Genomic DNA, 13,116 nt, shown 5'->3' with positions numbered 1-13,116 from the left:
ATGTGGTGTGACAACCCATATGAACTGCCATAGTAATAAACAAAAAATTTAAGTTTGATATCTATATATGACATATCAACAGATGAAACAAATAAGTAGCTGTAAAGTCCCTATAAACAAAGCCAAGGCAAGCTACATTCAGTTTGAACAAATTTCAATTCACGGGATGCCAAAAATATCAATGACGAACTGGAAGAACTATGTCAATAAAACTGTGGCACGCTTCCAGGTCATCCTGCAGGTTTAGTTTGGAGGAAATCCTGCCATGTGAGACATAATGGATTATTGTGGTAATAACTTTTAAGTTTAATGCACGATCATAATGTTTAGACTTCTCAATAACCGCTTTTAATAGCTGGGTTTCTATAAGACAGTTTAAAAGCCCCTTTGATGCTTTTATATCTGTGGTGACATTGGAGTCTGTTATAAAACCATTTACAGGGAGGAGTCCTGTCTGCAAATATACACTTACAAGGATGGGAGCATGTACAACATTAACCTAACCTAATATATAGTGGCTTAAATGATTACAATAACAACAAATAAACAAAAAAATACTTGGATTTATTTAGTATGATCTCAGATGTCGGTGCAGGTGCTTGCCAAAACATCCAACACTGTATCACTGGAGGTAAAAACTATTTGACTCTGCATAAGAGTCATGAGTCCTTTACAAATTTTAAAAAATAGCTGATTATGTTTCATCTTTAAGCGCCTCTAATGACTTTTATTCCCACTCTTTGTTCCCTTGTGTACTTTCAGATAAGAGCAAAGAAGAGTTGGAATTGATGATTGTCGAGTGGAATTCAGGAAGGGGATTTGTAAAGAGAAGAACCGGGAGGAGGAGCAGGTGATCGAAGGAGGACGAGGAGGAGAGAGAGCATGGGTCACTCCTCTGTGTGGATCTTTCTACTGTCCCTTTCTCTCTCCCATCAAAGTGTCACTGCACAAGTTGAAGGTAATGGTTGACATTCCTACTCCCAAAGGACACACTCAATGACACTAATTTGCCTCAAGGTTCCTGCTCTCTTCGATGTAGCACCATTAAGCTTTTTCTTTACTTAACTTTTCTCTCACTTATTCAGTCATTCATTTATTCAAACACAGTCAGCGCCTTATGGTACCATCGGTTGCTCAATTCTGAGTCAAAGCCATATGTCTGATTTCCAGCAATGTGCACAGATCTATGAATTAGATGACTTGGATGCGTAGGCCAAAGAAAGGGCAGGTGCTCAATGAACACAGTCTGTGCGAGTGCTCCATCATTAAATCTCCACACTTGGGTTGGTACACGGAGCACAGACACTAACCCAGCTCCAGTTTCTCTCCAGACTGTGTCTAGTCAGGGAATTTAAACATCTGCTAGCCTCATGTACAGTACAGCACTCTGTCTGCCAGCCTGTCAAACCCATCCCCTGGATACAGGTGCTATTGGAAGTCACCAAAAGGTCAATCAGCCAATCAAAAGTTAGATTTCTACCACCTGGAATATGGTTGGCAGTAAAGTTGTTGGGCAGAATTGATAATTGGTTGGAAGGATATAAATAGCCCAAGGCGATATTTGAATCTGCTTCTCCTTGGTACCATTGTTCAGCACCATCATATTAAATCATATGTCTTCCTGTAGCAACTCTTAGGGCTTAATGTTTCATATTACACACAAGAAAGTGGATTTGGTCAAATTCCAATCAATACGCCGGCTGATAAATTAAAGCACCAATAATCAGTAGTTGTATATTAACAATGAAATAAATATGTGGGCTACTCACGGAGAATTATCATCAACTTTACAGCCATGTGGATCTTTTTCTAAGGAATGCTAAGGATGCTCCACACCTTCTTGGTTTCTAAATACAATTGTTATTATATAGCTAAATACATTTACTGGAGCCTATCCCAGCTGACTTTGGGCGAGAGGTGGGGTACACCTTGAACAAGTCGCTAGTTCATCACAGGGCATTTAGAGTCAAACAATCATTCACACTCACATTCACACCTACAGGCAATTTAGTGTCACCAGTTAACCTTTTAAGTGCATGTCTTTGGACTGTGGGAGGGAGCCGGAGTACCCGGAGAGAACCCACGCACACATGGGGAGAACACGCAAACTCCACAGTTCACACCAGCAACCTTCTTGCTGTGAGGCGACAGTGCTAATCATTGCACCACTGTGCTTCCCCCATAGTAGCCATAACAACTTAATTGTTTTCGGCACTTGGGGGTATCAGAACACACTGACATATTACCTTACAACCTCATGTGTTAGCAAACACATCCAGCAGATATGGAGGAACATTCATTTGGAGTAGCACTTCTGTCCACAATTTAAACCAAATGTTCATTCTCTTCTTATCTATATTAAGGTTTCCACTAACTCCACTCTTCAGCAGCTAAATGCTCCACTATGTTCCAAGCTACCTTGTTAACTTTTTTTTTATTCTGCTGTTTGGTGCTGGGCAAATAGCCGAGACATTCACAAAATTGCTTTGTAGAGCTAAGATGGGGTTCAGAGTCAGGTGATAATTCTCTGTAGGTTTACTACTGACCCCTTTCACATTGCACATGGTGAATTATCCTGGTGTCTATCTAAAAGTATCAATTAGTGCAGCTTTAAGGTGATATATATCATTGAAAGTGGTTTAGCAGCTTGTCGTGGAGTTTTGGGCTTCACCCAGGTAACAATCAGCTCAAATCATTCCTCTGAAGAAAGTCCACATCAAGGTGGTTTTATAGTACTAAAGTAAACATAGTACTGTCACTGCTATTATAAATGATATTATGTCTGTTGTTGTCTTCATGTTTGTTTTCTTGTTCATTCTTTTTTGGGTGTTTATATTCTGTTGTACTCTTGACATCATCAAAAATTAGGGCATGCACATTTTTCAATATTTCAATATTTTATTATCTCACTAAATACTTAATGTTGTCCCCACATAGACTCATAGATAAAGGTGCAAAGAGATCTAGTCATCCAATACAAACATTTTTTATGCTACTCACTGTAGTTAACAAAGGTTGGACTCTGAACAGGAAACAAAGATAAAAATTTGGAGCTATTAGTTTACCGACTTCAGAAAGTGGATAATTCTTGTTTTACCGTTGTCATCAAGAGATTAGGGGAATAATCTGGGATCAGGCTGTTAGCATTAACATTAGTGCTTTCACTGAGTTTGTATGGCTTACATCTTTTGCTCCACACCTCTAGATTTGATTGATATGTGCTTGCAAGCTACATCTGCTGTGGTATCCACAGCTTACAGTCAAACTTTATATACAACTTTATATTAGGAGAGTGACACCCTTAAACTGTCACAGTCAACAAATCTAGAAAGGAGATTATTCAGAATCTGGACTATTACTCAAAGTTCAAACATTATGTATTAAAACATGACATTATTTCTGACAGTCACAATAAAGCTCTGAGATAATGAGACAGTTGCAAAAGAAACAACAACTGCTGGGCTAACCTGCTATCTCACCTTGTAGAGTGCCCACCCCAGTCCATACTAAAATGACCCGAGTTCGTTTCCAGTGTATGCTAATGTTTCGCCTTCTCTTTCTTCACCCTTTCCTGTCACTCTTCAGCTGTCATTGTGGAAAATAAAGGCATAAATAGCCCCCAAAACATACTAATAAAAAACCCTGTAAATAAACAACAACCAAGTCAGAATCTCAGCTGTCAACTTGATTTCAGCCAGCCGATTAGCAATAGACTATACAGTTTTCAACACTTGTTTTCAGATACATAACGTACTGCATGAAATTCAAATCCGACCCACAACATTATGAGTAGAGGAGTACACTGACTGCCTTGTTTACATCCACTGGCTGTCCCAACGGGGTGGATACATGACACTGGAAACAGATCCTGTGGGAATAAGGAGTGTGGAAATGTTGTCAATATTTGGTGTTTCTATCATTTTATTATTTATCTCCTGCACTTTCCTGAAAATTACTGCAGTTTCTTCTTCTTATAGAGAAACTTTTACATTCATTTGTCTGGATAAAATTTGAACCCGATGGCCCATCGAGTTTCTCAGACGCGCTGTCTCTGATGGTTTACATACTTCTATGTAGTAGTAGTGCATCATTATTTCTTCGTCTACTTCTTTCGTGGCAGACCTTTCTGCAACGTGTGCTGTTGCCACCGAGCTACATCTAATGCGTAAATCAATGGTGGTCTAACACAGAGGTGTACACAACCTTTGAGATATCAGCATAGATAACCTTCAAGAAAACCATTCCTAATCCCTCAGCATGTGTTGTCTCCTTATCCTTGGCATGTGGTTCGCACCTGCCAACCCAGACAGAAAAACTTCTGGATAATTGATCTTGTTTCCCACTTCAGTCTGTGTCTGTCTGACAGAGACCAGCCTCCAGTTGCTTTTTTACTCAATGTCTTCACCATGTTACAGAAGTCTGTGGAGCAGAAAATGTATCCCAATAAATGGAGCAGCCACATGTGTATAGCAGGGTTGTTGGCTGCCTGCTGTATGTGAGGCTCATCTCAGGGTGGAGATGATGAGCATTGTTGTATCCTGTCGATTTGCATCAGTGTTAAATCCCCTCAAATATGAGGCTAAAGCTCCAGAATGTAGCACTCCAATATGGTATTACCAATGATATTTTGTTTCCTTGGTGTGCGGCCAAAGATGTATAGATGTGTGTGGGAGAACATAATCTTAGGTCGCCACAGGCTGGAGACATATGTCACCCCCAGTGAATCCTGGGATTGCAGCCAAAGGAAGAAGGGCGAGATAATAGAGGCGAGAAAGCTTTGTAATGAAATAGAGGAGAGCAGAGAAGCTGAGTTATCACTTACAGAACAATCAGTAGTGCCTATCTCTTATTCACTAGTCTAATCAATGCTGTCGTCACTGTGGTTTATTGCATATGTAATGTCAGAATATTGACTCAGAGGGTGTTTGCACATGCAGCAGATTTCTGTGTCAAGTGTGTGTGTGTGTGTGTGTTTGTGTTTGCTGGTACAGTACTGTATATCTCTGTAGGAGTGTGTGCTGTCGTGTGCATCTCAGACAGACAGTTAATGTATGTGTGAGCATATGTGTGTGTCCATGTAGCCAATGCATCACTTCTGTGCGTGCCTGGCTTTTTAACTCCACATTAAAACACATCTGAATCCTGCCAGACACAGCAGATCCGTATGTTAAATGCGATTGTTTTCTTGAGCGAGGGGACTGACCCTGATTTTGGGTGTGTTTACCTTATTATTCTAAGCGTTCCTCATCACAGTACTAAAGTTTTATTGCTGGAGTGCTCAGAATATTGATAGTCTCTTTGGCTCACTTGTGTCTCATTAAAAATTCATGGGGATTTGTGCGGTGCTCTGGCTCCATGACAGAAGTAAGGGAAAGAAAAAAATCGCAACATGATGGAACAAGACTGCTATCTGGTGGTGGGCGTAGGAATAAAACATGAGGCATATGTCTTCATTACCAGTCCTTAAACTTTAAGTTTTGGTTGGATTTTTTCCAAATACATTTAATTATATAATTATTTTTTCATTCTTCTTCACTCAGCATGCAGGACGGTGGTGGATGCAGACATAGTGTTTCTGGTGGATGAATCATGGAGTGTTGGGCAGACCAGCTTCTCCAATGTCAAGGACTTCATCTCAGCCATTATCTCCTCCTTTGAGGGGAGTTTGGTGGGACCTGAGGGGGTCCGCTTTGGAGTCACAGTCTTTGGGGATATCCCGAGGTACAACTCAGATACAAACGCAAAGCACAGATTAACCAATCACCATGAAGCCAGACTCATTTAAATTAACCCCAGATGTTTGTTACACCAGAAAAACTTCCTTGTAATCCTTTATTTGCAGGATGCGGATTGCTTTGACGGACTACAGCACACTGGAGGAGGTGCTCAGAGCCATCAGAGACCTCCCTTATGAGGGTGGATCCAGGAGGATTGGTGATGCCCTCCAGTTTCTGGTTGACTCTGTGTTCAGCCCGGCCATCAGTCGAGACCATGCCCCAAAGGTACAAAGCTTCAACTGGGGAGATGTGAAAATCAATGCAGGGTACCTGCATCTAGCACACCCACTAATTGGATCAAAGCTCAATGAAACAGTACTCTCAAAACAGTCTAAACAGTTGAAACTGGCTATGCATAGCCTATTGTAGGTTAATGTCAAACAAGAGGAAAGGTAAAAGGGGTCACAATAAAGGTCCTTAAACTTCTTCCACGCACATTAAACCCTGAAGGGCTGAAATCTTGTTATACGTACAAAGTTTGGACACGCAAGCCAGCAACAACGAAATGATTGAATTAAGATTACAGCCCACACTCCAAACACTGCTGCTTCCAGCTGGCCACCAACACGCATATATTGTGTGTTCTGGCCTTGTGAGAAAGGAAATGACTAGTAAGGAGTCTGTATTTGTACTTCAAAGAACATTGCGGAAAAGACAAACAAAACAAAATGGTCTACTATTTTCTCTACACTGTGGATCTGATGAAATGGTCTTGCTTCATGCTTGGAATACAAAGAGCATGAGGGTATATCTGATAGACAGTTACATCTATCATCTCTGCTTTGCTTTGGTTTGTGGGAGAGAGAAAAGAAAAAGTGTCCACAATAAATTTCGCCTGTGCCGTCGATTTAACATGCTCAATCGGCTGAATGGCTGTCGATAAGGGACGATTGGTGCCAACAGTGCCAGACACACCATAAAAAGTCCAGTTGATGCCTAGAGCAGTTATGTATCAAATTGGCACTGGTCTTAACTTAAACCTAAATGTAATAGTCAGCAACTTTGCTAAACTTGTTTCATACTGTAAGTGCTTTGTCAAATATCCAAATGCCACTCCAGCAGCTCTGCATTTCTGGCAGTCTAACACTGTAGTGTAGTCTCAGTATAACACAGCTGGTTAGCATTCCAATCATCTCTCTATCTCTGAGTGTGCATGTGAATCATCTTGCAGCAGCAGCACACTTGATGTGGGAAGGCAGAGAATAGAGGATTAGGCTGATATATTGAATTGTACAGCTGGAGCTGCACATGCAGAAGAGCAGCTACATTCTCGTATTGATGCTTTCCAGCCCTCTTTTCCATTGACTGAGGGATGAACTTTGAATGAACCGGGTAAATTTTCCTTAATGGCCAAATTAACAGCCTCGGTTGCGAGCCAGCATCCTTGAATTCCACTTTGTTTGATTTATTTAATTATGTAATTAATTATGAGTTAAAACATGTCAAAATTCCATGGGGGCTTTCTGTGCATAATGTTGTTTGCAGGGATGTTTGTGGATAAATCTCCGCTGAGACTGAGCAAAGCCAACTCATTTCCACAACAAACTAGATCAATAATAATTACAATAATTACTATTACTATCGTTACTGATCCTAATGTATGTGCATATAGCAGTGTGTGAGTAAGATGTTATTATGCTTAATGATTTTGTATATGTGATATTTTCTCTGTCTCACTGCTGTTCAGATTGCTGTAATCATCACAAACGGACGTTCAGACGACCAGGTTGATGCAGCAGCCAGCTCGGTAGTTGACAATGGGATTTCTCTCTTTGCAGTAGGTGAGTGTGGAACTTGGTATTGTGAATTCCTTCAACATCCCCACTGCAGCGGCCCCCTCAGATTTTATCCAAGCTCTGCTGGCTTATCTGCAGCGTGTGCAGTTAGAAATTCATGTCCTGTACATTTGAATTCATCGGATTCAGTGTGTATTTGTAGTGTAGTATTTGTAAGTGTGTGTGAGATTCTTGTTTCTGAGCGTCTGGGTGCACTCATGCAGGTGTAGACAATATAAATGTATGGGCAAACATGACACGATCTACTAAATATGTATGTAAGAATAAAGTGAGTGATTAATTCAGTTTCTATATAAAAGTGCACTTTGATACTCAGCAAAGCTCCTCTATCCTACACCTTTACCCCCTCTCATGAATACACACTGCTGTGTGCCCTCAAGTTTACTTACACATATCTTACCCTCTTTCTCCTACACACATGCAGAAGCACACAAGCCCTCAACTTACTCCTCTCAGCTGGGAGCCGTGCAATAATTGCTGCTCATTAGCCGATGGTGTGCTAATCGCAGCCATTTTTCATTAGGCGATTCACTGTCCCCCCCATCTGCACCTCTGACACTGAAGCCTGCTCCCCTCGTTCATCACTCTCGCAGAGAAGCTTCACATGCATCTCGTGCACTTGTGCAAAACCAATATGCCCGTAGGTCCTGTGTAGCATTGATAACACAGGTTATGTACAGGTACATGTTCTGCACATACAAACAACTAGTAAGAAAACAAATGCACATTTATCTTTTTAATGTGCTGATTTCAAGTAACTGTAAATTGCATAGACTTGTAACATTTGCACATATTACATTTCTAACATTAAAACCGACCTCTCTAGCCCAAGTTGGGTCTTTATCAGGTGTTTGTCAGGGACAAACATGATGCCATCATTTGAGATAGGTGTCAGATTTAGTGTCTATACTATGCATGTATATGAATATGTGTATCTTTTTATTATTTCAATAAATGATTAAAGATGTCACAGCTCCCCCTAGTGGAAATTATCTGGAGAAAATGCAAAGAAGAGACGGAGAGGAATGACGCCATATAATTATTGCTCTGTAATTGGTATTCACTTTGGTTTCATTGTGCATTAGTCAAGCAAAATCCCACAGATATCAGACGTCCTGTCATAAATATACAGCAGGTAATTCATTATGTTAATTGTTTTTTAATGTTGTTTTTATCTGCTTGGCAAATATCAGTGGGCCAAGCGTACTGATGCTGTGTCTTCTCTGTCCCACACACTGTCCTGCGATCAGGTGTTAGGGGAGCTGATGAGTCAGAGCTGAGGAGGATTGTGTCAGAGCCACGTGAGGAGCATCTATTGCTGGGCACTGACTACTCCCTCCTTGAAACCATCCTTCCCAAACTGTCCCGCAGAGTGTGTTTTACTGCCTCTGAACCACCACGTCCTGTGAAAACTTCCCAGCCTGGTGAGCATACACACACACACACACACTCAAACTTGCCCTCAGTCTGACAGCTTTTGCATTTTTATATTGATGAAGTCAATTTCAAACTCGAGCTCGAAAAGTATAATAAAAATGAATAATAGTTTTCTCTTTCTTCAATCTCCCCTGCAGCTTTCTCACTAAGATGGATTTATCTTTCAGACAAATTACACATCCAGATCAACTTGCATGTTTTATGTTCCTCTACTCCTTTTCTCGCATTAATTTTTTTTCCCCCAACTCATCTTCCTGTCTGTACTAATCCCAGTTGAAGTGCGTGTGGTGGGTCCAAGAGACCTGCAGGTTAGCGAGTTGGCCCACAGTTCCCTCAGACTGACATGGACCCAGGCCACGAGCGATGTCACTGGATATCGTCTCCTGGTTACTCCTCTCAGCTCGAAGGGACACCTCCTGTCCCTACAACAGAGACAGGTGAGGCCTTGATGCTTGTGTATGATGATATTCATGTCATTAACACTGTTAACAGTAGCTTACCTTATAGATATGACATTGAAGAATTTGTTGTACATCACAATCTTTATCCTGCCGATGTTTTCTGTTTTCTGGTAAGAGAATTATGTTACGTGCCAAAAGAATGTCTGAATTATGTTATAAGGAACAACCTGACATCTGACTTGAATATAATAGAGAAGAGGGTACTGGAGATAAGTGTAAACAAAGCATAAGGATGCTTATGATTTGCTGAAGTAGACACTTATATGAGAGTAGTTTATTCAAGTACACATTTCAGAAGTGTATCTCTATCATTGCACTGTCTCTGTGTATTTCTCTCTTCTGCTCTGAATCCAACACTTTCTTGATCAGTCATCTTTCTCTGTACTTCAGCCTCTCTTCTTTTTCTCTTGCTCACACACACTGAGCTTGTTCCGCTGTCTTCTGTGCATGTGACAGATTGATCTGAAGGCAGATGTGAGCACAACTTTGGTGACGGAGCTGAGTCCTAAAACCGACTATTCCCTCACTGTCTATGCCATCTACCCCAACCTCATAGGAGACTCTGCAACAATCACTGTCCAGACAAGTGGGTGTCACTTACACCTTGTAGAAAAATACACTACTGCACATCAGGTTTGGATTTAATTGTACTTAACTTCCCTGAGCAACCGTATTCTGTCTTTTAGCCCCCTTACCTCAGGTGTCAAACTTTCGTGTTATTGAGGAGGGTTTGTTCTCTCTGCGCCTGGGCTGGACGTCTCCTTTAGGGAAGCTCAACGGATTCAAGATCTTCATCCCAAGATGTATGCTAACATTACACCATGCACATATTTGTATTCGATTTAAATGAATGCATCAAGCATCACATGAACAGGTTGTTTGGGATGCATATCTCATGGGTTTTGATTCTTCTGTATTTTTTCCCTGCAGCCAACCGACCAGGATTTACTTATGAGCACCTCCTTCCCGGAGACACATCTTCTCATGTGATTGACAGCCTGGAGGAGGATAAGAAGTACATTGTCAGTATTTATGCAGTTTACCCCCAGGGACCAAGTGAACCGGTTTCAATAGTGGGCAAGACACGTAAGTTTAATGACTTTGACTTAAACACCATTATTATATTATATTATAGCGTGGATAACTGTAATCAATTGAGTAAAATTAAACAAGATATAAGACAAGGAAGAAAGCGTGACGGTGTAGTACCTTAACCTCTCCACAGTAGGGTGATGTTGTTCTGGAAGAAAATACTCAGCATCAGCTCTATGACATACACTAAAAACTCTCATTTCATTACTTTCTCTTATTACTGTAAATCTGCAGATCGCTAAATAAACTAAAATGCAATGCCTGATTTGTGTGTGTGAATTTGTGTATATGTGTTCATGCGGGTGTGCTCCACAGTAAAGCTCGTACAAGTTCAGCAGTTCCTGGTCCAAAACGCCACCACAGACACTGTCCAGGCGAGGTGGGCCTCGGTTAGGGGTGCCACAGGATACCGTCTGACATGGGAATCCCCAGGTAAGAGGAAATAATCTTGGTCTGTGTAATGGAGTCAAAATGTGTGATATGAGAGTTACAGTAAAGACCAAACTAGTCACTCAGCCATCCAGTGCCTCTCTTTCAGATGGCCACATAGAGAACATAAACCTTGGGGACAACTTTAACTTCTACATGATCCAGGGCCTCCACTCAGGCTCTGAGTACACCATCACCATCAACCCCATCTTTGGAGACACAGAGGGACCCATCACCACCACCAAAGTCAAAACATGTAACTAGGATCCTTGCTAGGAAGTAGAAAAATACAGGAATAAGTGGTTACAGCACTGTAGAAAGACTAGATTAGAGGATGCATAACAGCCCTCTCTGTCTTTCTCTCTGTGTCCCAGTGGAAAGCAGTGCAGTACAAACTTTGAAGGTGTCTGCTGTGAGCACCAGTGCTGCTGTCGTCTCATGGAACAATGTCCCAGGAGCCACGGGATACAGACTGGCCTGGGGACCCACTCCAGGTGATTTACTCTCTCTATGTCGATAAAATAATACGTTTTGGTTCCTCTAGTGATACATCTCTTCTCATATTGACTCATGTTCACTCTAGCATATAGAAAAGGTCCATACATTCTTAAGAGACGCCATACAACCCGGTGATGTCCTTCCACAGCAAATATCAGGTGGTAAAGGGCGTTCGTTTTTGTATGCATGCGAGCCCAGACTCTCTCCTGATGTTGACTTGCTCCCTTTCTCCCAATGACTGACTCGCTCTGACAAGAGCTTTTGAAATGCCACTGCGTTTACGGTGGACACGTACATCCTGCGTGACAGGAGGATGTGACAGGTGGCATCGGGACTCACTTTGATGAAATACAAATGTTGTGGGGGGAAAAAAAGGAGGAGGATGTTATTTTCCCAGAGGAAGGTGGTTCTGATGCTGTGCCAGAGTTCAGAGGAATACCAAGACAGTGAGAGTGAAAGAAAGAGTGATGTGACTGTACTGTCAATTCTAATATTATTCTCAGAGTTTGCTGGTCGAGATCGTCCCAGGCAGTTGGCTCTGAATGGCAGCACCACAGAGTACCAGCTGAAGAATGTAGCCCATGATACTGAGTATGTCCTGACTCTCTATGTGCTGTTTGGATCTGTGGTGGGTCCTGGTATCTCTGCTACCTTCAAAACTTGTGAGTATTCAATATCCTTAAGTACCACTGAGTATTTATTTTCATGTTCTTTCTGTAAAGTAATCTCACTCATCCAGAAAGTATCATACCAAGTCGAAATATAATGAAGCTGTAGTGTTTCACATCTTCTTTGTTCGACTGACAAGTCCTATGTCCATTTTAATCCTGTAGTGCCTGTAGTTGTCACTTGTAGTATGTGTCAAAGAGTCCAAGTCAGCAGGAGTGCAAACTGAAGGCTTCACCAAAACTCCAAAGAATCCCAGTATTAAAAAAAAGAATCAGTTTCATTTGTCATGAATCTTTCTGTTGCATATAATAGATGAAATCATGTCACCAACGATGTGTTTACATAACAAATATTAAATTATTCATGCTGCATCTTCCTCTTCCTAAGCTCCGCTGGGCTATGTGTCCAACTTCAAGGTGACGTCCTACACCAGTACCTCCATAGATGTGGAGTGGAGTCCCATTGTTGGAGCTACTGAGTACAAACTCTCCTGGAAAACAGGTGATATGCCATATTTACCCATGTTTTTATCTGCTCCAGCTCAATATGGGGACTTTTTTACTATGTTTTCACAAGTAAACCAAGCAAACTTTCCATCTGTGCACCTGTCAGGTGGCATGTTTGCTCATTTAAAGTCTTTATATGCACTTTGTGTGCATGAAAAGTGGATAGGAATTCTGGAATTCTGTATGCAATGTTGTGTTACGTGTTTGTGTATTTGCAGGTGATAGCAGCCTTCAGTCCCGTTACCTCGACCGCAAGGTTCTCTTCCATCGCATCGAAGACCTGAACCCACAGTCCACCTACACAATCACCATCTGTGCAGTGTACGGCAACTCAGAGGGACCAGAAATCTCCTTATCTCAGCTCACAGGTACAGAACAGCAAAGAGGTCTCAGTTTATTTTAAATGATCATGATCCATCTTTAGATCTAAATAGCTCTGTGCAGCTGTGCA

At 41.4% G+C, this 13,116-nt stretch overlaps 1 protein-coding gene across 1 annotated transcript in view; it reads left to right on the top strand.

The window, feature by feature from the left end:
• col7a1l (collagen type VII alpha 1-like) overlaps nucleotides 1–13,116 on the top strand; it is a gene marked incomplete at its 3' end in the record, with an annotated part of 50,055 nt that overhangs the window by 11,910 nt on the left and 25,029 nt on the right. The window contains exons 2-16 of the mRNA XM_027272446.1: nucleotides 763–958; nucleotides 5,541–5,721; nucleotides 5,843–6,002; nucleotides 7,465–7,558; nucleotides 8,824–8,997; nucleotides 9,284–9,447; nucleotides 9,928–10,057; nucleotides 10,158–10,274; nucleotides 10,402–10,557; nucleotides 10,879–10,995; nucleotides 11,102–11,248; nucleotides 11,367–11,486; nucleotides 11,994–12,152; nucleotides 12,547–12,660; nucleotides 12,884–13,033. Of these exons, the coding sequence (XP_027128247.1) occupies nucleotides 883–958; nucleotides 5,541–5,721; nucleotides 5,843–6,002; nucleotides 7,465–7,558; nucleotides 8,824–8,997; nucleotides 9,284–9,447; nucleotides 9,928–10,057; nucleotides 10,158–10,274; nucleotides 10,402–10,557; nucleotides 10,879–10,995; nucleotides 11,102–11,248; nucleotides 11,367–11,486; nucleotides 11,994–12,152; nucleotides 12,547–12,660; nucleotides 12,884–13,033 (2,059 nt within the window). The remainder of the gene's footprint in view (nucleotides 1–762; nucleotides 959–5,540; nucleotides 5,722–5,842; nucleotides 6,003–7,464; nucleotides 7,559–8,823; nucleotides 8,998–9,283; nucleotides 9,448–9,927; nucleotides 10,058–10,157; nucleotides 10,275–10,401; nucleotides 10,558–10,878; nucleotides 10,996–11,101; nucleotides 11,249–11,366; nucleotides 11,487–11,993; nucleotides 12,153–12,546; nucleotides 12,661–12,883; nucleotides 13,034–13,116) is intronic.

Source organism: Larimichthys crocea, chromosome XX, assembly GCF_000972845.2.
Source record: "Larimichthys crocea isolate SSNF chromosome XX, L_crocea_2.0, whole genome shotgun sequence".
Taxonomy (NCBI): Eukaryota; Metazoa; Chordata; class Actinopteri; family Sciaenidae; genus Larimichthys; species Larimichthys crocea.
This window is presented reverse-complemented; position numbering and strand designations above follow the sequence as displayed.